The sequence below is a fragment of the Ptychodera flava genome, chromosome 9 (assembly GCF_041260155.1).
Source record: "Ptychodera flava strain L36383 chromosome 9, AS_Pfla_20210202, whole genome shotgun sequence".
Taxonomy (NCBI): domain Eukaryota; kingdom Metazoa; phylum Hemichordata; class Enteropneusta; family Ptychoderidae; genus Ptychodera; species Ptychodera flava.
Window position 1 is genome coordinate 39,591,417 of NC_091936.1, and position 25,790 is coordinate 39,617,206.

Below are 25,790 nucleotides of genomic sequence, written 5' to 3' on the forward strand. Positions count from 1 at the left end.
AAAATATGAGTTAGACTTTTAACAGACAAAATATTGGGATTGAATGACTGTTACTTGCATGTTTTGAAGGGTACCGTGTAGTCAGAGTATTACCGACCCACATATGTTTTTGTTAAATGAGTCATCTTGTAAGTCATCTGCTGACCTTACTTTTTACCATAGCCTAGCTTATGGGCTGTCATTGGAAAGACAATTAATTTGGCTTTAAAATGACATATTGTAATATACAATATCTTCTATAGTTTTGATGAAAGGGGACCAAACCTTACCCCATACCCCAAAGTTTTATGTTTCGTAAATTACTGTCAAAACTAATCTTAAATTATACAAATTATTTACCTAGACATTATACAAAAGGCAATGCTTTGTATCAAATTTATTTCATTTGACACAGGTACATGTTAGAATCTTGAAATAAACTTTTAACACAAAAATATCCGGATGCTGTAGCTGTAACAGTCATATTTTGAATAGTACTGCAAAATCACAGTATTGCCAACTCGCATACATTTTCGTTAGAGCTGTCTTCTTGTAAGTCGCCTACTGAGCTTACTTTTTAACATAACGTGGCAAGTTGGGCATCATTATAAAGTTAATTTACTCTTCTTGAAAATGGTATATTGCAATATGCAATATCTTCTATAGTTTTCATGAAATAGGACCAAAACTTACCCCATACCCAAAGTTTTTCTTTAATATAAGGGACTGGTCAGTTTCTTCGGCCTGGGGGGGGGGCGGTGGATTATTTTTTGCCGACGTCAAAAAGTGGCTGACCCCCCCCCTATTCCAAATTTTGAAAACAGGGTGACCCCCCCTATTCCAAATTTCTAAAACAGGGTGACCCCCCCCCCCGGGCGCGACAAAGGTAAAACAAAAGATGGACATAAATTATATATATATATATATATATATATATATATATATATATATATATATATATATATATATATATATATATTATATTTTACATTTTACATATATTTATATTTTAAATAGTCATTCTATGTTTTAGTGAAATTGTTGACATGTCAGTTGTAAGATAGGAATTTCAAAGTGTCAATCTTAAAGTTTAAATACAGTACATTTTGAATGAGCTGTATTTTGAATGAGCTGTGAATGTATTTCACACTTTCTCTGCTTAACCAGATGTCCTGAACTGTTGTACAGAAATGGATGTCAATCATTAATATCAAAGAGGAAAAAGCAGTGAATCAAAAACTTTGATGGGTGTTAAGACTTGCCAACCATCCAATTAAATCTACTGAGGAGCCATAGAGATTTTTTTTAGCCAAATCTGATGTGTACAGTGTCTGAGAGGACCTTTTCTTGTGTAACATTGAAACCATAAAAGCACAGCTAATAATGACAAAAACTGCCTTTTTTAACTGTTATTTTGTTCATAAAAAAGCATCTTTCTACAGAAAACCTATGAAACAAAGGAAAATAATTGCATCAATGAGAAGGAAAGATATCTTGTCATTTTTCTATCTCTAAAATAAGTCACTGTATCAAATATATATTGTGAAATATTTGTGCATGTTGCTTTCTCATACTGAATTCTCACAGAGAGAACAGAAAAGTATCAGGAATTTGTCATTCTTTTCATATGAAATGCAGATTTCATAATGGTACACTTTCACTTAGCAAACATCAAGATATCTCTGAAAGTATGGCGCCCGAAGGGCGCGCCAAAAAATATGAAACATCCTGATATCTCTGATATATATGCCTTGTATATTAAAGTCATGCACCTGAAGGGCATGCTGAAAGATGTATGATATATTAAAGTAATGAGCTTGAAGAGCATGCTGAAAACTATTGAACATACAGATATCTCTGATGTATGTATGCTTGATATATTAAAGTTGGGCGTGCTGAAAAATATGACTGATTATTAAAGTTACGCGCCCGAAGGGCGCGCCGAAAAATACAACTGAATGATGAATTTTGTGGCTGACACTAGCATTTTAGGCAATGATGAGCCTGTGTCAAAATTCAAAAACACACTGACCCCCCCATTGGGCATTTCAAAAACATGGTGACCCCCCCTATCACCAAAGTCAAAAACAGGGTGACCCCCCCATGAATCCACCGGCCCCCCAGGCTGAAGAAACTGACCAGTCCCTAACGTATTGTAATATACAAGATCTTCTTTAGTGTTCAGGAAATAAGACCAAAACTTACCCAATACCCCTGAGTTTATATTGCAAATTACTGTCACTACTGATTTCAAATTCTACCAAACTTTTACCTAGACATATAACAAAAGACAATGATTTGTATGAATTCTGTATTATTTGCTACAGAGACATGTCACAAATATGAGATAGACTTTTAACAGACAAAATATTGGGATTGAATGGTTGTTGCTGTCATGTTTTGAAGGGTACCGTAAAGTCACAGTCTTGCCCACTCGTATATATGTGTTTTTGTTAAATGTGTCATCTTGTAAGTCATCTGCTGAGCTTACTGTTTACTCTAACCTATCTTATGGGCTATCATTGGAAAGACAATTCTGCCTAAAAGCGACCGACATATTGTAATATGCAATATCTTCAATAGTTTACATGAAATAGGACCAAAACTTACCCCATATCCCAAATTCGCAAACTGCAAAGTTTTAGAACAGATGTAGTTTGCAAATCAAACTAAGGGCTGGGGTGATGAGTTTTTTGCTATTTCATGACAACTTAGCACTTTATGATATGCTAAAAATAAGAGTGATAAAATCTTTGTAATGATACCCTACAATCTGGGTTACGGATAAAATAAAGGTTGGCAGATAAATTTCATGGAAACCTAACATTTCACAGGTTTCAGCAACATATCCTGCTATCCTTCAAACCATGATGCTAACAGCTATTAAATCCCAATAATTATCCTGTTAATGGTATCTTTCATAGTTGGAAATGTCTCTGTAACAAATAAAATAGGTTTCATACAAAGTTTGTCTTTTTTATAGAATTTATCGAAATTAAATGCTAGTTTTGACAGTAATTTACGACATAAAACTTTGGGGTATGGGGTAAGGTTTGGTCCCATTTCATGAAAACTATAGAAGATATTGTATATTACAATATGTCATTTTAAAGCCAAATAAATTGTCTTTCCAATGGCAGCCCATAAGCTAGGCTATGGTAAAAAGTAAGGTCAGCAGATGACTTACAAGATGACACATTTAACAAAAACATATGCGAGTCGGTAATACTCTGACTTCACGGTACCCTTCAAACATGCAAGTAACAGTAATTCAATCCCAATATTTTGTCTGTTAAAAGTCTAACTCATATTTTGACACGTCCCTGTACCCAAATCAAATATATTTTATACAAAGCATCCCTTTTGTAAAGTGTCTAGGAAAATAATTGGTGGTAGAATTTGAGATTAGTTTTGACTGTAACTTGCGACATAAAACTTAGGGGTATGGGGTAAGTTTTGGTCTCATTTCATGAAAACTATAGAAGATATTGCATATTGCAATACATCATTTTAAAGAAAAGTAAATTAACTTTGTAATGATACCGCATATGCCTCGTTATGTTCAAAATAAGCTCAGCAGAAGACTTACAAGAAGACAGGTTTAACAAAAACGAATGTGATTCAGTAATACTGTGATTTTGCGGGACCCTTCAAAATATGACTGTTACAGCTACAGGATCCCAATATTTGTCTGTCAAAAGATTATTTCTGGTTTCTAACATGTACCTGTAGCAAATAAAACAAAGTTAATACACAGCATTGCCCTTTGTATTATGTATAGGTAAATAATTGGTAGAATTTAGATTAGTTTTGACAGTAATTTGCGACATAAACTTTGGGGTATGGGGTAAATTATGGCCCTATTTCATGAAAACTGTAGAAGATATTGCATATTACTATATACCATTTTCAAGAAGAATAAATCACCTTTCTAATGATACCCCATAAGCCAGGTCATGTTAAACAGTAAGCTCAGCAGATGACGTACATGAAGACAGGTTGGACAAAAATCCATGTGGGTCACAAAATCGTGATTTTGTGGAACCCTTCAAAACATGACCGTGACAGCTATTCAGTCCCTACCGGTATATGTTGTCTGTTAAAATCCTATTTCTTATTCTAGGGATCCCAAGGCTTCTGAAAAATACAGGTTTGTTATCCTGTGGGGTAGGGGGGGGGGGGATGGGGAAGGTGCACGTAGACGCCCCTCTAGCCCACTGCCTAATAGATTGTTAGTAATGCTTGCTGTATAAGTAAGACAAGGAGGCACAGACAATTTTCCAAATACGTCTTATCAAAATTATTTTATAAAAAAAACATTTAAAAAGTAAATTATAAAAATAGACAGTCATCAACAATCTATTTACTTTAAGGAGAAAATGGCATAATGACTAAGTGTGCGCGTTTTAAAGTCTTCTTTTTAAGGCTGTGCATTAGTTCATTGCATAACAATAAAATGCCCATTCACGATATACCAATGTAGCAAAATTGCAATTTCAGTGAGAAGAGACAATTATGTATTGTAAATACCCAATTTTGACATTTATTTTCTTCTTCAGCACATTGTAATTAGTAAATAACATCCATAAATCTGTTTGATTTGCTTCATTGGGAGAAAACAATTGTTATCGTATTTTCTTCCGGTTAAAATTACTGAATTACCAGAACAAATCGATTGAAAGTTATCCAATTCTATGACGTCATATTTTTTTACTAAAAACTTATGCATTTTTGAAAGACCAGTATCTCAGCTTTCTAAAACTATAAGGTATATGGCATTTCAAGCCAGTTTACTTCATCAAGGAAAGAATGTTGTACCCCTACCCCTAGCTTTTGTACATCCCATACAGATACACGCAATTCAAAATTGACTCCAGAGAAGTAGTGTAGAGTTAAATATCTGATGTTAACACTTTTTTTCTTGTTTAATATGTTGGAATAAATAATTTAAACACAAAAAGTTTGTAAAATTTTGCTTAATAAAAAGTAAATCACAATTGTTACATGGTATTTTGGGTAAATAATTTCAAAATTGTCAAAAAAAATCATTTTAAAGTCGTCCCATTCTATGTACACAAATCAATTTTGCTAAAGTTGGTATTCCTCAGAAAGAGCAGTATCTGAGCTTTCCAAAAATGTAAGGTTTGTGCTATTTCATGCTGGTTTATTCAATTTAGGGGAGGATATAGTACCCCCTACCCCTACCCGTTTTTCGCTATTTTTTGCGGTACATACAAATCAAAAACCATCGAGACAGGTAGTGCATCCCAAAATATCCAATGTTAACATCTTTTTTCTAGTTCAGCAGATCCCAAAGAACAAAAAAATACCCATGTAGTAGGTTTATGGGGGGGGGGGGTGCACGGTGGGCCCCTCCAGCCCACGGACTATGATGTTTTCTGGGTAGTTTCTAAAAGTGTAGTTTATGCTACGTTCCGACGTTCTCTTCCGTAGCCTACGATTAGGCTGCGGAAGAGAACGTCGGAACGTAGCATAAACTACACTTATAGAAACTACCCGGAAAACATCACGCCTGTGTGCAGAACCCTCATGCCTCAACCTGTGCTGAATAAAAGAAGCTTAGTTCCCGATTATATTGTGTTAGAGATTTTGCGCTTTTTTTCCGCAACCAAAATGATTGAGAAACGTCAGATACTGCCGTCGCATATTGAATATGTTGCATAAGCTGTTCAGTCGGGGTCCAGACACTTCGCACCAAAACCAGTTCGCCCCACACAACTTCGTCCCAAAACCATTTCGCACCAAAACCACCTCGTCCCAAGTACTACCTCGTCCAACGCCACTTCGCCCCAAGAACCACCTCGTACAAAAACCACGTCACTAAAGTATACTTCCGTCAACTCGTCCTAAAGCAGGCTAAAACGTCGATGCCACGAATCATAACGTTGTTTTTACCTACAACTTGGCTACCACGAACCATTTATTCTTCCATGAAACCATACGGTATATTAGAAAAAAAAGAAACACGCAAACTACTAAATGGTACATTTCAGCACAGGCGCTCCTTAGCTGGGTAGTCTGCTAAGTAGATCGATTTTAAGATCGATCCCGTAGTCGATATGCCCGCCACTGCAACCTAAATACTCACAACCAGAGTATTTAGGTTGCAGTGGCGGGCATATCGACTACGGGATCAATAGATCGATCTTAAAATCGATCTACTTAGCAGACTACCCAGCTAAGGAGCGCCTGTGCATTTCAGGTACCGTGCGCGGTATTGCACGATGCGATGTCATTTTCTCGAAATGTGTGCAATTTCAAGATTTCAGTCCTGGGATGATAGAAAGGTGATTATAACTTCACTGGCAGTGGTTGGTTATTTTCAGCTTTTAACGGTTAGCGATAAATTGGGGAGTGAAGTGGCATTGTTTTTTGGGCGCAATGGTTTTGGGCGACGTGATTTTTGGGGCGAAGAGGTTTTAGTACGAGGTTGTTTTGGTGCGAAGTGGTTTTGGTGCGAAATGGTATGGGACGAGATGGTATGGTGCGAAGTGGTTTTGGTGCGAAGTGTCTGGGAACCGTTCAGTCAATCATTTCAATCTTTTTTCAATATAACCGTACTCTCTGTGCCCGAGTTTAGAGATTGCCATAAAGCCATTATGGTGATAACCGGGAGGACACATTGTATACATTTTGTGTGTATATATATATATATATATATATATATATATATATATATATATATATATATATATATATATATATATATATATATATATATATATACATTTGTTTTTTTATTTATTTGTTTTTATTCAATGTTCTATATTGTGTGTTTGTTTATCTATTTGTTTATGTTTGTCTGTGTGTTTATTATTTATTTATGTATTAAATTTGCATGCTTGTTTGTATGTTTATTTTGTTTGTTGTTTATTTGTTTGTTTGTATTTTCCTGGCCCCCTGTGATTTTTATCCGCAAGATTTCTCACAAAAATGGTTATCCCGCCTGAAAGTTCCCGATTATAAAGATTTTTACGCTACCAAAATCATTGAGAAGCGTCAGTTTCAAAATTACTGAAGTGCCTTGACATGATGGGTTCCGGGCGTGCGCATGCGCGTGCGTGAATCCTTCGTAGTATTTTCGTAATAACCTCATATAATTTTTTTAAACTCTTACTATGATCACTATTGCCTTATGACCCCATTGCGACACCGAGGCAAGGTGTATGGAGGCGGATTTGAAGGAAAACCTTGCTGAGAATCGTTTACAAGTCTGCGTAGTACATTCACCATTGATAACAATGGGATTTGGGTCAAACGGTTCTGGCCGTTGCGACCCCCGACCCAAGTTGGGCCAAGTCACTGTGGCGAAAGGGTTAATGTTATTTAAATATGCCATAAGAGGTCAAGAGGTCTGATAAATAACATCAACACGCTCATAGGCAATTTACAAAGCAAGGACAATATTCGACACTGGTGAGTTTTTATCATTTCTACTAGCTGTAATATGGAAATCCGGTCACGACATGCGACATGCGACCTGCGACTTCAAAACTGCGACCTGCGTCCTGCGAGTTTGAAACATGCGACCTGCGACTTCAGCATTTAGACCTTGGTGTAACCTGCGACTTCACAACAGCGACCTGCGTCCTGCGTGTATGGTGTCCAATCCATGCCAAAATTACTACTTTGATTTTACAACACAACATGCCATTCCGAATTCTATTTTACAATTCAACATGCTATTTCACAACTCAACATGCTATTTGACAACACATCATGGACTTCCAAATCCTATTTTACAACTCAACATGCTCTTCCCAATTTCATTTGACAATTCAACATGCTATTTCACAACTCAACATGCTATTTGACAACACATCATGGACTTCCAAATCCTATTTTACAACTCAACATGCTCTTCCCAATTTCATTTGACAACACATCATGGACTTCCAAATCCTATTTTACAACTCAACATGCTCTTCATTTGACAATTCAACATGCTATTTCACAACTCAACATGCTATTTGACAACACATCATGGACTTCCAAATCCTATTTTACAACTCAACATGCTCTTCCCAATTTCATTTGACAACACATCATGGACTTCCAAATCCTATTTTACAACTCAACATGCTCTTCATTTGACAATTCAACATGCTATTTCACAACTCAACATGCTATTTGACAACACATCATGGACTTCCAAATCCTATTTTACAACTCAACATGCTCTTCCCAATTTCATTTGACAACACATCATGGACTTCCAAATCCTATTTTACAACTCAACATGCTCTTCATTTGACAATTCAACATGCTATTTCACAACTCAACATGCTATTTGACAACACATCATGGACTTCCAAATCCTATTTTACAACTCAACATCCCATTCTAAAGCTAGCTCTGCGGAGCAGGGCAGTGTTACTGGCTATCGAACAAGATTCAAATGGCGGACGCGAAATGGTCCCCTCGCACAGAGAGAGAAATGCGAACTTTGCACAAGTCTAAAAACGCAGCTTAGTACATTGTGTATCTAAACAAAATGAGCGTGCTCGAAAACTAGGATCGATCACGATTATAAATTAAAAATTGCCTGTTTTTGGAAAAGAAACTGCGCGCTGCAATCAGCAGTTTTGTCTATTGTGCACCGTGCGTGGGAGGCTTATCGTGAAAGACCGAGATTTACTATATGGCGCATCTGATATGGTCCATCGCATAGAGAGATGAAAATAGGCTTTGTCTAAGTTCAAAAGCACAGCTTAGCTCATCGTGCATCTAGACAAGTTGAGCGTGCTCAAAATAGGAGATCGATCACGATTTTGGGTGAAAAAAACCGATTGTTTTCGGTGGAGAAACTGCGTGTTGCAACCAGTGGTTGGTTTTGCCTATGGCGGTCAGCAGGGCTGTGGTGGGAGGCCTTTAGCCGGCAAGGGGTGGACCATTGGGGAGTGGAAAATTTTCGAAAAAAAAATTCCCCACAAATTTCAATAAAAATAATCAGCCAAAGAAACTTAAGAAAAACAGATGACGCACTTAGGTAAAAGGAAAAAAAAATCCGTCAAATTCTGAAACATTTTTATTTAGTCTGCATCAGATATACTATGATTCTTTGGCCAAGAAAGGGGGGGGGGGAGGGGAGATCTGAAGGGTATAATCGTGGCCAGTAAATGAAGTAACTTTTTTATTTTATAACTTTTTGTTTTGTTCATCATATGTTTTTCTTTCACTGAAGTTTGGCATCGTAAAGTAATTCGAGATATAAGATAATATAAAAATCATATCTGTGATATCGATTGTTAACAACTGTATTGTGGGTCTTTACACTATGATTAATTAACAAGAATTCAACAATTCAGGCAGCTTGCATCGGTACATAAAATGGGAAATATTCACCAACCATATGACAAACAATCACTTTCTTTGTATTTCACTATTCAACGAAACTGATTTCCATTGTAATGTTTAAACTTTATTTTACAATTACAGTTAAGGCCATTATTCTTCGGTGGGGCAAGTTGGTAATTACCTACCAATTTAGCTTGTCATTTTAGTGTGGAGTTTCAGGGTTTGGCACACACGGGTTTCTTGACTGTAACGTATAAGTTGTTGTACTCCGACACACAACATCAAAGGATATGTCGATTGCCGCACTTTCTCTTATCATGCAGAATGTTACGGAGCTATAACACTGTAGCAGAACTTTTACCTAAGAGTGACATGACAGTAATCTTTCCCGATACAGGCGTATGATTGGTTCAAAGCTTAGCAGTCTCGGTCAAACACACCGGAAGACTATTCCATTAACATCAAGGGATGTGATTTGCACTAAAGGGCGTGATTTTTTACCGGGATTATTAAAATAAATGCAAAAATTGAAGCTATTGGTTATGAAAATGACTAAACATTTATTTGTATGGTACCCTGAAGGGTAGCTTCAAGATAATGAGAAATAAATGAACACTCACCCAGTGTAGCCCGTTTGACTTCCATTACGGAAACCACCTGTGTATTCAGTGTTCATCAAAACTTGAACATGTAAACTTGTTCCCGCCAACTTTGCTCTCTGAGAGCAGCGGCGCAGATAGGCAGGCACAGATTTAACTCATTGCCATAAACAAGCATGAGTCTTTTATACCAAGTCCAAGTCCAATACAGGGGAAAACGCAGACAATTTTACACAACCCTTTTGGACTCGTACCACGACCTCGACAGCCAAGTTCGGTCAAATATTCCGTCACTCAGTTCGTGTGAGTATCAAATTCAGTATGAGAACGAAGAGGGTGTTGCAATCACTCTGTCAAAAACAAGTGAGATGGACATAGTTGATCTAAAACGCTGTGCCAGTTTCATCGCAGATGTAGAGTATCGTAGGATCAAGATAACAGTGGTCGAGGGTTATTCGCCGGCAAGTGGTGCAATCGAGATCATTGGTCAACCTCAGACGGACAAATCTTTGTCTGACTTTAATACACCCCAGCGTACGTTGCGATCTAACAATGCAAAACGCTTGAAGTTTGGCGAGTCTTCAGACTCAGTCACGGACCGTGAAGATGAGTATATGTATGCAGATAATTTACGATTCACCGACTATGAATTCAAAACACCTTTGCAGAGTGAAATAGACGAAATGAAGGAGGAGGTTTTGGATCTGGAAGAAGAAATGAAATTGATAGATACAAGTCTTCTTCGCATGAATAAAAAGTACGCGCCAGCCACCGACTTCGGAAGCGGAAACAAGTGCAGCAAGTGTCATCTAAGGGAAGGCCATATCCGGAGTAATTGCCCAAATGGTCAGTGTATATCAGCTGCAGTTTGTGGAGATCTATCGAAACATAAGGATGAAAAGGATACGGTTGCTGAGATCAGTAGAAAACGCGATATTACAAAGAAAGAATTACAAAAGAAGCAGAATGAACTAAAGATAAAATTCAACTGCAGGATAAACTTCATATACATTTGAGCGTCGAGTTGAGGCAGCTCTCATCAACAGCAACAAAGAAAAATACCTGTGTGAGACATCCATCGGCCCCCGACCAAGAAAACAAGTTCTCAACTGTGATATCTGCATCCTGAAGAATCACTATCGCGGGAAAGTGCCGGAAAATTTATCTGAGGAAGCCGAGCACTTCCAGCGCATTTTGAGTCGCTTTGACAGAAGCACTGGGCGAGCCCAGAGAAAAGATACTGTGAAGGAAACACTAAAAAGCAAGGGCATAAGATTTCCCAATACTACAACCGACAGGGATGACTGTCAAACCGTAGCACTAGAACCCAAAGGCCATGAGGCAGTCACAGCAACAGATGAGTTGTCACCAAACATGCCGACAGTTGTAACAAGTGCCTCGGCCAGTGTTTGTGTGACCGATTCGCAAACATGGAATCAAGCCGCTGATCGACTAATAACTTATAGTAGTATGACACCTTACCAATATACACCGTCATATTCCTTCCCCACGGCTACATCAGTTCCATGTACCAGTCAGTCACAACTGCAGTACTTACCCCAAGATTCATTTTATTATCCTTATGTGCCCCACCAATTTCCATATATTTTCAGCCAACCAAATAACATATACAACCAACCTTTACTGCAAGAGATACCGTGGACGATCAACCCGTTACGACCACTTCATAACTTCAAATACGAAAACTTGCAGTTTCCCATGCATCACATAAGTTTATACATGAGAAACACATTTTGTAAACAGTTGCGATATAAGTGAACGTTTTTTACTGTTATCATATGGCTCAATTTTATGTTGCGGAATTCGCGTGAGCTGCAAGTGCAAGTATATTTTCGACGTATTTTGAAGTGTTATTATTACTAGTCAATCCTCGCTTTTCCACGTTTCACACAGTGTCAGAGGATATAGCAGTATGTTCCTTTATTCGTGAAGACTGAAACAGGGCCCATCAGCTTAGTTGCCCTACAGTCAGTAAAAGGAAAAATTGTATGATGAATGTTATTCAGAATGTTTTAGTATTCCCTTGCTTCAACTAAGGTTCATGCCGAGTTGTTTTCTTTCTCAAATTTGCAGAAGTTTGGTCTCATTACGTATAAACTTCGGATGCAGTGACAGTATGTTACATAAAAGTTTTCATTGTTAAGAGTTTGCTTTTGAAGTTTAAATAAATCTGGCAGTTATCTGTGATAGATGTGTGTACTTTTCGTTAACAGAGAATAATACGCAATTTTCGCCATCGAATGTGTCATTTTATTTGTCCCAACAAAACATCTTGAACATGTGGCACAATAATCACATATATCTCTTCGGAAAGAGAAATTGAAAGTTTCATGTTTGGGGTAGTAGAGACGTTATCACGGATAGAAAACTGGTAAAATATAAAGTAGAGTACTGCTACTGAATCAGATGTTTTTGTTCAAAATATCCGTGTTACGGTTGGCTATACGTAACGGTAAAGGCGAAAGTTTTACGCTGATTTCTACATTGTCGAAAACAGGAAATCACAAAAAAAGCTGTATTCCATAAAAGGATATTCCTGTAGGAAAATAATTAGAAGTTGAATGCATCGAATCAGAAAAAACCACGCAACAAATTCAGAAAATGTACAGTGGCGACTTGCTCACTGTCCGGTTTTTGCCGCTAAAAGTGTCAGCCCTCGAGTCTATTCCATGTTTAGATAACCGAGTTGTCTGAAATATCCACGAGTATCACCCCCTGTTATCTCGGCTACAGCATCGTGAATAGCAACATGTAGGTTTCGGTGGATCAAGTTTGTGTAGTATGGCTGAGGTAAAAGTTTTTTAATTTTACTGAAACAGTTCTCAGCGGGGTTCATATCAGGTGAATACTTCGGTGTAAAGACGCAATCGATGTCCTGAGCAGCTAGCCATCGAGCTAAAAATTGGGCGTCTTGACTGTGGTGGATCGGTGCATTGTCGATTACCAGTATGTCACCAGCTTGGAGGGCGGACTCGCCGTGACGGGTTACTGTGTCAACACATTCACCAATGAACTCAAGGAAAGTGGTCGAGTTTGATGCGCCGTCTATAGTAGACGCGTGCATAACACCGTTGATACCCATCAGTAAATTCAACGTAACATTTGGCGTCTGATGATACCTAATAATTTCCACACATCGCTCTCCAATGAGAGCATGGCCACGGGTGCGATTTGCTACGTCTCTTGACTTAAACCCAGACTCATCCATAAATTTTAGGCGATGGGGGTCACACTGATGCAGCATATCGATGAACGTCTGGGTGTAAACCATGTTTTCGGGGGAAAATCTCTCTACGGCTAGACGATTCATTACTTTCAATGTCCAGCTACCACCGGTGAGTCGCTTTCGCACTGTACGGTTGATCGTTGACAAACTTACTCTGGATAATGAGTGCTGCTCAAGGCGTGCTTTCAATTCCTTCGTTGTAACCGAGGGCTTCTCAGATTTGATGGCTTCTATGAACTCAACTTCAACGTCCAGTAACACTCTTTGTCGACCACGGCGATAGTTTCTAGGGGGAATTACTGAACTGGTCTTGCAAAAAGTTACCCAAATCTTCTTTACGGTCGTTGCTGCCAAACGAAATTTCTTCGCTGTTTGTACATATGATCCACGAGGTACAAAGCCAGTCGCCTTATCACCACCTATCTCCTCTATTTCGTGAACTACCAATTGCCGGAGATCACTGCTGGTTGCCTTTCCACGGGTGTAGGTTCTTCCCCGTGTATTTTGCATTATTTCGATAGATTACTCCAAGGCGATAGCTATACGAAGATACAACGATCAAACGTGGGTCTTTTTCTGTTCAGACCGACAGTTGTGACCGTTAATACAGCTCGCTTAAATTTGCATGCAACAACACTGCACTGTGCGGCATTCTCTGAAAAGACAGAAACGAAAACATGTCGTCTGTCTTGGATAAAATGTTGCATTTCCGTCTGGTATTTCTTTGTGTCGAACTGTAAACCTTGGCTGTGCAAACAAAAAATCCGTGTGTGCCAAACCCTGAAACTCCACACTAAAATGACAAGCGCTGTACCTACCAATTTAGCTAGGGATATTGCAATATACCAAGGGAACTTCCTAAGCCAAACTCTGTTTTCCTCTCTGGAGCGGCACCATGAAATCTAAACAAAAACAGCGGGTAACAAATTTTACAGCCACCAATGGTGATCTGATACTAGGATGAACCATTAATGTACTCCACTGTCCGCTTTATGTTTCAGTAATTTAGCTGGTCAGAGGGAACTTTGGTAGTGATTTTGTATGTGTGGCTCAGTTCATCGTGTAGTATGTTGAACACTGTTCTGGTTTCCGGCTGGTTTTTTACAGTACAAGTATTCTAAAAAAAGTATTTTGTCAATATTTTACTGGCTGCTATCAAAGGTTTTTTCACCCACAAAAAATTAAGCAACTAGTTGTGCAGGTCATGTCAAACATTTTGATTGTGGCCTTCCAGAATGTTTTGGGCAATGGTACTGAGAATGAGATGGGCGATGACATGCTGAAGTGCCGTCTGTGGTGCATTTATTCTCTGAGCGATATTTACCGTAGTTTCAGCTTCATGTAGCTTTGTACAATTTTGTCATCTTGTCGCGAATTTCGATGGAGCTTTCAAAACAGACAGACTGTAAAGTTGACTTTTTATGAGTCGCTGATTGCTTTTTGAATTAGAATCCTGTGAACCACACAGTAAAGACCGGCTTTTGAAAGATCAATGTACATGGGGTGATCTCAAACTTTTGTACAAAATACCATGTTTTGTAATGATGTTACTTCATGCAGCTTTTTTAAACCTAGTTATGTGTAATATTTATCAAAAAGAAGACAAGGCACGATACGATCTCTTAAGATCGTGTTTTATTCCTTTTAGTTTTCATTCCCCTTTGAACGAACCTTCATGAAAATGGTTCATCCCAGTCATCAGATCACCATTGCTGGCTGTAAAATCTCATTACCCGCTGTGTTTGTTTAGATCTCATCTTGCCGCTCCAGATAGGAAAACAGAGTTTGGCTTAGGAAGTTCCCTTGGTATATTGCAATATCCCTAGCTAAATTGGTAGGTAATTACCAACTTGCCCCACCGAAGAATAATGGCACTGACTGTAAACATTACAAATCCGTATTTTTCTTTTCAAAATTTCATTTGTACACTTGTCTTGACGGTTGAATACCGTGCGTGTGAAATGCAATAGTGCAGAAGAATACGGATAGCGACATTACAGCGACCTCTATCGGTTGTTATCCACACAGTCTTTCTCGCGAAGTCCGTTCCAACAGAGCTTTGACCCTTGTCTGGCCCCATATCAGGTGCAGCCAACAAACAATACACTTTAAAAGGGGTCTTTACTATGATAAGATATATTGTACATGACAAGTAATGTGAACTGACTAATTTTAAGTCAAGAGGGTGATTAATTAGCTGTTCATAATTTGCCCTCCCACTGAAAATTTTTCGACTTACCCTCCCGCACTCAAACTTCATTTTTTACCCTCCCGCACTCAAACTTCATTTTTACCCACTCCCCACTTATTTTTGCCTATTTCCCCTCCCCACTGTGAATTTTTGAAGCTCCCCTGCCCTGTGGCAAAAAAAACTTGCCGATTTCCCCTGCCCTGGAAAAAATTCCCCTCAAAATTTTGTTATTCCATTTCCCCTGCAGACAACATGAGAAGTTATAAGTACTTGCCCTGTGTCCCAATTCCCGGAAACACCATGGCTCAACTTCCCCTGTCCCCGTTTTGAAACTAGCTTTCCCTCTCCTCGTTTTTTGCCAAGCCCTGTCCCGAGGACAATCAACCGATATCTGCCCTGCCCTACAAAAAAAACCCTAAAATTTGCTCCCCTGCCACTTAAAAACATGTCCCCTGCCCTAGCAAAATTAAAATTTCCCCTGCCCTCAAAAATTGCTCCTGGAACAGCTTTTTCGATGAATAGCTCCGTTGGCTGCACCTGCCATATTCGTATTTTACATCTCCGCTTGCTGAGGCTTAGTTGTCAGTTGTCATGGCTGCTCGCTACTTATGATAATCATTGAAATGAATCGTTCACGTAACACAGCCTTCATCAGGCAGACCATCACAGAGAAAATACAGCTATTGGAAAGAGAGTTAGAAAGTACCGATCATGAGTATGATGGGCTACACCGAAGAATGGTAACACTGCTCCGGCTTGTTGTTGTTCTGAACGGCACTGGTCATGGTATCATAAATGATGATGTAGTGACCAATCTCCAGCAAACTGAGTATGAAATATCTCAATTGCAAGCCTGTGTATATGACGAGGGATATTATGTGGAATTAGAAAGAAAAGCGAAACCGTCAAGACAAGTGTACAAATGAAATTTGAAAAGAAAAATACGGATTTGTAATGTTTAATTGTAAAATAAAGTTTAAACATTACAATGGAAATCAGTTTCGTTGAATAGTGAAATACAAAGAAAGTGATTGTTTGTCATATGGTTGGTGAATATTTCCCATTTTATGTACCGATGCAAGCTGCCTGAATTGTTGAATTCTTGTTAATTAATCATAGTGTAAAGACCCACAATACAGTTGTTAACAATCGATATCACAGATATGATTTTTATATTATCTTATATCTCGAATTACTTTACGATGCCAAACTTCAGTGAAAGAAAAACATATGATGAACAAAACAAAAAGTTATAAAATAAAAAAGTTACTTCATTTACTGGCCACGATTATACCCTTCAGATCTCCCCTTCCCCCCCTTTCTTGGCCAAAGAATCATAGTATATCTGATGCAGACTAAAATAAAATGTTTCAGAATTTTGACGGATTTTTTTTTCCTTTTACCTAAGTGCGTCATCTGTTTTTCTCAAGTTTCTTTGGCTGATTATTTTTATTGAAATTGTGGGGAATTTTTTTTCGAAAATTTTCCACTCCCAATGGTCCACCCTTTGCCGGCTAAAGGCCTCCCACCACAGCCCTGCTGACCGCCATAGGCAAAACCAACCACTGGTTGCAACACGCAGTTTCTCCACCGAAAACAATCGGTTTTTTTCACCCAAAATCGTGATCGATCTCCTATTTTGAGCACGCTCAACTTGTCTAGATGCACGATGAGCTAAGCTGTGCTTTTGAACTTAGACAAAGCCTATTTTCATCTCTCTATGCGATGGGACCATATCAGATGCGCCATATAGTAAATCTCGGTCTTTCACGATAAGCCTCCCACGCACGGTGCACAATAGACAAAACTGCTGATTGCAGCGCGCAGTTTCTTTTCCAAAAACAGGCAATTTTTAATTTATAATCGTGATCGATCCTAGTTTTCGAGCACGCTCATTTTGTTTAGATACACAATGTACTAAGCTGCGTTTTTAGACTTGTGCAAAGTTCGCATTTCTCTCTCTGTGCGAGGGGACCATTTCGCGTCCGCCATTTTGAATCTTGTTCGATAGCCAGTAACACTGCCCTGCTCCGCAGAGCTAGCTTTAGAATGGGATGTTGAGTTGTAAAATAGGATTTGGAAGTCCATGATGTGTTGTCAAATAGCATGTTGAGTTGTGAAATAGCATGTTGAATTGTCAAATGAAGAGCATGTTGAGTTGTAAAATAGGATTTGGAAGTCCATGATGTGTTGTCAAATAGCATGTTGAGTTGTGAAATAGCATGTTGAATTGTCAAATGAAGAGCATGTTGAGTTGTAAAATAGGATTTGGAAGTCCATGATGTGTTGTCAAATGAAATTGGGAAGAGCATGTTGAGTTGTAAAATAGGATTTGGAAGTCCATGATGTGTTGTCAAATAGCATGTTGAGTTGTGAAATAGCATGTTGAATTGTCAAATGAAGAGCATGTTGAGTTGTAAAATAGGATTTGGAAGTCCATGATGTGTTGTCAAATGAAATTGGGAAGAGCATGTTGAGTTGTAAAATAGGATTTGGAAGTCCATGATGTGTTGTCAAATAGCATGTTGAGTTGTGAAATAGCATGTTGAATTGTAAAATAGAATTCGGAATGGCATGTTGTGTTGCAAAATCAAAGTAGTATTTTGGCATGGATTGGACACCATACTGCGTGTTTGTCAAACTGCGACTTCACAACTGCGATGTAGGCCTAAATAGTAATGAAGGGAAAGTGCTTCACACATCAGCCATCTCGTCTTGTATGTGCTTTAGTGTCTGATTTGTGTTTTGGCTGTTAGTGTGTTGATCTCTTGTTTTTCTAGCAAGGAAACTAGAATGTTATGTTTGGATCGTTTGTATATATTTGTTTCTTGCCTTGTTCTTGCTGCGAAAACGAGCCCTGCCACTCCTTGACGTGTTCAAGCTACCAGAGTGGCAGAGGCTACGGATTCGCAGCAAGCCTTGTTCCAAATGCCGTGGAATTTGGCCAGTATCAGTATATCGCTAATGTTTGGATTTCTTTTGTATGCGATGATCGGTTGTTGTGGAAATATTTCATTCAGGCTATAGTGTTTCGTCCTTGTCTATGTGTTCCTAGCTCTGCATGGCAGGGCTGTGTGTTACCGGCGTTATAACGCCGGTAACACACAGCCCTGCCATGCAGAGCTGATGTGTTCCCAGTTTTCGTACATTGCTGCTTTTTATAGCTTGTGTTCTTATATATATTGTTGCTATAGTTTTCGTTGTGAAGACTAGTGTTTTCTTTGTTTCTTCGTTTGTTCGCTTGTGTTCTAGTTGCGTAATTCGTGCGGCGAATTGTGCTTGCGATGTGACTGGACATTTCCTGTTGTTTTAGCCACGTTCGATTAATCTTGCATTAAGGCTGGGTGGGGTGCATGGTCACCGAATCGAAGTACAACAACCACAGAATACTTCTTTAGGCCTAAACTAGGTCATTTCGATCTGTGAAATAGCCACCACTTTAGGTTAGGAAACAACATATATTAAACGACATGCTTGTTGAAGTAGGCCTATCAAAACAAATTTTATTCATGAAAATCGGTGATCAGTTGAGCATTGTCCATATGAACCCTACGGTGGCCCCTACACGCCACGGAACTCTACTACTTTTGAATATAAACTCTAATTTTTCTTGACAATATCTTTAATATTTGTAAGAGATTTTATTTATCCACCGCAAACTTTTAATTTGTACGGGCAACTTTATCTTAACATTATCTTAACTTTAACTTCTCGAAAGTAGTTTTAGTTTTAATAATAAAGAAATTATGTTTCTCAAAAGTATTTTTTATTTTGTAAAACAAACGTAAAATTTTTTCAAGATAACAGACTCCCCTACACGTCATGGAAAGGTATTACTTTTGAACATAAATTCATATTTCTGGGCAATATATTTAATATTTGTAAGAAATTTTATTTCTCCACAGCAAACTTTTATTTCTGAACGTGGAAACTTTATTTTTGGGGTAAACTGTTTTTACAAACTTTTAACGAAAACACTTTAACTTTTAAAAAATAACTTAAACTTTGAACAAAATATTTGTTTCTCAAAAATGTTTTTTATTTCGAAAAGAAGTAAAAATTGTTCACAGCAAGAGTTGAAGATTTTTGCTGAGCGCGAACTGAGTAACTTAAATGACATAACCTTATATTTTAGAGCAGAAAACTTAAATTCTTAAAGAAAAGTTTTATTTTTCAAGAGTAAAATTAATTTCTTTATGGAAAAAAGATTTTCTCAGAGCAGCAAATTGAAATATAGTGAATAAAACTTTTTTCTCAATGGAGAGAAATTATTTTCTGAAGACAACAAAACTAATTCCTTCAAGATATATTTTCTACATATGAGTGTGGTTTAAGAATTTGGTAAAACTGAACTGAGAAAGAACGAAAAAGGGATGAAAAAGTCAAACTTACTTTTCTTCAGAGCGAAATTTATTTCTGAGAGGAGAAATAGTTCATGTGAGGGCGCAATTACCTATAATGCATAGCAAACTCTTTCTAGCGAGAGTAAACATATTTTTGGGAAGAGTAAAACATTTTTCCGACGAGCAAAACTATTTTAACGGCGGCGGAAGTTAAAGTATCCCACCCTGCAACACCCAAGTTTAATTTGATGACCCAGAGTCTCCGAGTTGGTAGCCGGTATCAGACAGTTCGTGTTCGTGTCGGCTACATGGACGATCTGCTCTCCGAGACAACCATGACTGACTTCATCGGCGATAGGGGCACGCCAGCCCGGCCCTACCCTGCCTGCGTACGATGCTGTGTGTTGGGGCCGTATAACGCCGGGAGCTCACAACATCGTACACAGGGCTACGGGCACGCGGGTCAGTTGCCACTTGTCTGAGTTCCCGAAGAACGGTTTTATGTTTGAGAGATTCGTCCCGACGGCAGACGGTGTGCGACGGGACCGCATTGGGGTTCTTCATTAGCTCTGCATGGCATAGCCCTGCGTACAGGTCTGTGTGTTCCCGGCGTTATACGCCGGGAACACACAGACCTGTACGCATGGCTATGCATGGCAGGGCTGTGTGTTACCGGCGTTATACAGTCTCCCACCACATAACACTGGTAACACACAGCCAATGTGTGTGATATTCATCTTTTCTAAGAGGAGAAGCCAGATTCGTAATTTATAGAAACTGAAACTGAACCGAGCCCGCCAGATTTGACCACAGTCGCGGACTGGTTTTGACTTTCACGTGTTTTGGTTTTTGACTTTCAGGTGTGTTTGCGGGTCAAAAACGTGAAAGTCAACCAGCCCGTAAAAGGCATGATATCCCGTTCGAAAACACCACAGCTGTGGACCCACAACTACTGTATTGAACCACGCTCGACTGTGGTCAAATCTGGCGAGCCAGGTTCAGTTTCAGTCGAAGACTCTATCAATTACGAATCTGGCTTATAGAAAGGATGACTATCACACAACATAACATTAACAACACAGCAACTGATGAAGGAATAGCTCTGCATGGCAGGGCTGTGTGTTACCGGCGTTATGTGGTGGGAGGCCGTATAACGCCGGTAACACACAGCCCATGCAGAGCTAATGAAGGAACCCAATGCGGTCCATCCCGTCGCACAACGTCTGCAGTCAGGACGAATCACTCAAACACAAAACCATTCTTCGGGGACTCAGACAAGTGGCAACTGTTGAACTGACTCGTTTGCGTGCCCGTGCCCATAGCCCTGCGTACGATGCTGTGTGTTCCCGGCGTTATACGTCCCCAACACACAGCATCGTACGCAGGCAGGGTAGGGCCGGGCTAGCTGCAGTACAGTACGGCAAACCGTCCGACCCAATACCCAGGTAAAACCTCGAGGTACTGTACTGCAGCTAGGGCCGGGCTAGCGTGCCTGTATCGCCGATGAAGTCAGTCATGGTTGTCTCGGAGACTCTGGGTCATCAAACTTGGGTGTTGCATGGTGGGATACTTTAACTTCCGCCGCCGTTAAAATAAAGTTTTGCTCGTCGGAAAAATGTTTTACTCTTCCCCAAAATATGTTTACTCTCGCTAGAAAGAGTTTGCTATGCATTATAGGTAATTGCGCCCTCACATGAAATATTTCTCCTCTCAGAAATAAATTTCGCTCTGAAGAAAAGTAAGTTTGACTTTTTCATCCTTCCTTTTTCGTTCTTTCTCAGTTCAGTTTTACCAAATTCTTAAACCACACTCATATGTAGAAAATATATATTGAAAGAATTAGTTTTGTTGTCTTCAGAAAATAATTTCTCGCCATTGAAAAAAAAGTTTTATTCTCTGTATTTCAATTTGCTGCTCTGAGAAAATCTTTTTTCCATAAAGAAATTAATTTTACTCTTGGAAAAATAAAACTTTTCTTTAAGAATTTAAGTTTTCTGCTCTAAAGACATAAGGTTATGTCATTTAAGTAACTCAGTTCACGCTTAGCAAAAATCTTCAACTCTTGCTGTGAACATTTTTACTTCTTTTCGAATAAAAAACGCTTTTGAGAAACAAATATTTTGTTCAAAGTTTAAGTTATTTTTTAAAAGTTAAAGTGTTTTCGTTAAAAGTTTGTAAAAACAGTTTACCCCAAAAATAAAGTTTCCACGTTCAGAAATAAAAGTTTGCTGTGGAGAAATAAAATTTCTTACAAATATTAAATATATTGTCAAGAAATATGAGTTTATGTTCAAAAGTAATAAAGTTCCATGACGTGTAGGGGAGTTTGTTATCTTGAATAATTTTTACTTTTGTTTTACAAAATAAAAAATACTTTTGAGAAACATATTTCCTTTATGGTTAAAACTAAAAATACTTTCGAGAAGTTAAAGTTAAGATAATGTTAAGATAAAGTTGCCCGTACAAAATTAAAAGTTTGCGGTGGAGAAATAAAATCTCTCACAAATATTAAAGATATTGTCAAGAAAAATTAGAGTTTATATTCAAAAGTAATAGAGTTCCGTGGCGTGTAGGGGCCACCGTAGAAACCGGACTTTGAAAGCAACCGAACAACTCGGTACGTAGGCCAACCACGGTCCCTCCACCCTGTGGGCCAACACAGCTGTGTCATCGAAGCTCATCTCTTTCCTAAATGACACCACCTATCACTGATATTACTTGTGACTGCTTTTCATACTTTCAATAAACACCAAATACCTAAAATCATGGATCAGGTCGTGATCTTGAAGGTCGCAGTTTCAAACTCGCAGGTGGCAGCTAGGCCAGATCACCCGGAAGTCGCAGGTTGCAGTTTGACAAACACGCAGGACGCAGGTCGCAATTTTGAAGTCGCAGGCCGCATGTCGCATGTCGTGACCGGATTTCCATAGTGATATCGCAGCGGTACTTTTGGCACCAACGTAAAGTTGGCGTCATCCTCATCCTCATCCTCAGCCTCAGGGGTCACGCGAAAATGAGGATGAGGATGACGCTACAGCGTCAGCTGCACCGGCGTCAGATCCGATTATTCCCGAATGCGTCTGATGGAATGATAAGTGTAAAAACGACTTTAAAAATGTGCTCCAAGTTTTATATCACTGTAAATATTAATCAAAACACAGTGTGGTATGTATTTCATAATATTTAGTAACCTCTCCTCTTAATATCCGTTTCTCACGATGTAGTTATAACGCAACATTCTTAGCCCTTAATTTCCTTAAAGTTCAAAGGTTGTATGTTTAATACTTTGACTTTTCAGGCCTCAAGTCATAGTTATACCAGTTAATTGTTTTATATGTCCTCTTAATAATTAGGGCTTTCATATTGCCTCTCATGGTGGCGATTTTTACACATTTCGGGCCACGTATACTTTTTTGCACCAATTTTTGGAAAATTTTAACGCAAGAGTTGAGAGGATACCAACCAACACACCCACGGATCCATGGACTGAAAATTACGAACATTTCCACTGAAACTAGTCTGTATGAGATATTCTAACGATAAAATGTAACCTGCGAACCAGTTTTACGATTCAAAAGAAAGTTGAGAAAGAATGGAGTGGTTATTTTCTTAAGTTTTGGGCGAATTTTATCATTTATCCGTCATCAGGTAGCGCAACTTCGGCAATCTTCGGATACGACGCTGAAGCTGACGCTGAGTAGCGTCATTTTCAGCGTCAGCTAGAAAGGTCACCTGAGGCTGAGGATGAGAATGAGGATGACGCCAACTTTACGTTGGTACTTTAGGCGTATATCGAACGCGCTCGATCGGGTCATTGGGGTCATCGCCACAGTCACTGTGGCGATGACCCCAATGACCCGAGCGCGTTCGATATACGCCACAAGTACCGCTGCGATATCACAGCTACATATCTACATGATGAAAAAATAGCACAGACAATGGCACCAGCAAAGCGCCACACTGGACTGCGTGCACCATTTCTTTGAATTTTTTAGATGTCAGTGCTACTGTACTGGGTTCCTACAATGCTGTCTTCTCAACAAGCCATTAATGAGGAACTCTCCTCTCAGGTTAGGGATTAAGATAGAAAAACTAATACATGCGAGTATTGAATCTTGAAAGTGAACGTTATAGAAATCAGAAAACTCCGTGGAAAAGGAAGATAGGTATGAAAATGTGAACCAAAGTTTCGAAGTGACAAACCCTGCTGATGCCATTTCATGAGAGTAAATGGTTAACTCTGAGTCACAGCAGGTCATATTAAAGTACACTGTGATATCTGACACACTGTGCAGAGAGTGGACTTAAGGAGTGATAAGGTACAAGATGGATTGCTCTAATATTGTCAATCACCTTGATATCACCAGAAAATTAAATATTTCTTATCTCCAGAAACGGCAACACTATAAACTTTGAGTGGTATAAATACTTATCATCTAGACAGGAGGGAATATTTTTCATATATCCTAAAAAGTTAGGAAGTCATCTGACAAACTGTAACAAACATATCATATCTTCTCGATCTCTCAAGGGGTACACTTTTCTAGTGTCCAAAGCTTAAGTAACCTTGTGGTTGTCAGATGTCATGGCTGACGAAATGCATAGTTAAATATGGTCGTGTCTGACAACGTGTGTGGATGTGATTTTATTGTCCATTGTCCACTGACCTCAAAAGAATAATGTGCATGATTACAAGAGGGGTTAGACTTGATATGTTAGGTAGTTTGTAAAATTTACTATATCATGCTTCGCGAACTGGACGTGTGGAGGGGTCGCAGTCAGAAAAATTGTAACAACTTAGCTCGGTTGTTGAACCAATCTCTTTTGAGATTGGGGATTTGGCCGAGCGGTTTTGTCTGTGGCTTCTACGCTAGGTGACTGGTAACGCTTCGAATCCAATTGAAACCGCCGTATATTCACAGATAAACCATCATCCGAAGAAACATGGCTGTCAACATTTTCTTTTCCACTTGCCTCAAACACTAGATTCCGAGGCACATATTCTTTAGATGTTTCAGATACACCATGGGTTTTTTTATCAATTTCTGGTTTTGGAATCTCGTTGTCCATCAAAACATAAGGACAAGACATTATTTGAGTAACCATATTTTGAGAGCACCATAACCCCATGTAGCAAACCTAAGGACATACATCGAACGAATTTGGAACTTTACATGTTTTCACTCATTTTTGCTGGTCCTAAGAGGACACCTGTTTCTTTAAGAATACTTGTTATTTTCCATTATATTTTTTTGTTATTTATGTTATGAAAACAAGTACACAATTCTTATTCGTCTCCCAAAATTATGTTAAAACAAAGCATTAACAGCCAACATAACTCATTGTGCGCAATGCCAATGTACACTAGAAGAGAACGCTATATGTAATATAGGGCTATCATCAATGGGACAGTTTAGTTGCAACTGTCGTCCCTTTACGCATGATCAGCCTTAAATTTGCCGCAGTATGTTTAAGTTTACAGATATTACAGCTCAAATGTGACTGACACAAAGCCTGTCAGATTTCAGTCGTGTTTGGGTCTCCGCCAACTCCAAAGCCTTGGTGGAGTTGACGGAGACGTAGACCCATACATAATTGAGTCTTTAAGTCTAGACAGATGTCATACTCATCGGAAATGTCACTCATCCACACGAGAAGAAACTAAATCAAATAAGAAATAATCACGTTTTAGTCTCACAAATCAATCTTTTTACACAGAATCCTTCAGGGTTTTGGAAGTCAACCCTTTGACCATGGCAAAGAATAAAGATTTGAGGGAAATTTTGGAAATGAAAGTACAAGAATGGAGATCCTTGCTTAAGAAGCAAGACTTTAGTGGTCTTGAAAAGATGTACACCACCGACGCAAAAATAATGGGTCCTGGACAGAGAACAATCATGGGACATAAAGGTAATTGTCTAATAGGCTGAGAGTTAATATTTATAAACAGTTAATGTCAATTTTTTGCATTCTTGAATATCGCGCCATCACTCAGTAAAGAGTAGTTTATTTTTCTTTTATAGAGTGATAAAATGAGTATCCACGTACAAGGGTGCGTTTTGGTCATGTCGTTGTCGTTGACGGGTTGTGGCATATGGTCAGTGAGCGTGTTC

At 38.8% G+C, this 25,790-nt stretch overlaps 1 protein-coding gene and 1 long non-coding RNA gene across 3 annotated transcripts in view; one reads left to right on the plus strand and one right to left on the minus strand.

The window, feature by feature from the left end:
- Positions 1-25,790, minus strand: part of LOC139140954 (uncharacterized) — a 156,927-nt gene that overhangs the window by 37,442 nt on the left and 93,695 nt on the right. The gene's annotated exons all lie outside the window — the stretch shown is intronic.
- LOC139140952 (uncharacterized) overlaps positions 1-25,790 on the plus strand; it is a 29,391-nt gene that overhangs the window by 2,568 nt on the left and 1,033 nt on the right. Inside the window, exons 1-2 of one of the 2 annotated variants that reach the window (XM_070710467.1) lie at positions 7,112-7,416; positions 25,396-25,587. In XM_070710467.1, coding sequence (XP_070566568.1) covers positions 25,431-25,587 — 157 coding nt within the window. In that variant the 5' untranslated portion in view covers positions 7,112-7,416; positions 25,396-25,430. Of the gene's footprint in view, positions 1-7,111; positions 7,417-25,395; positions 25,588-25,790 lie in introns of those variants that run through there. The other variant, XM_070710468.1, reaches the window with a different exon arrangement.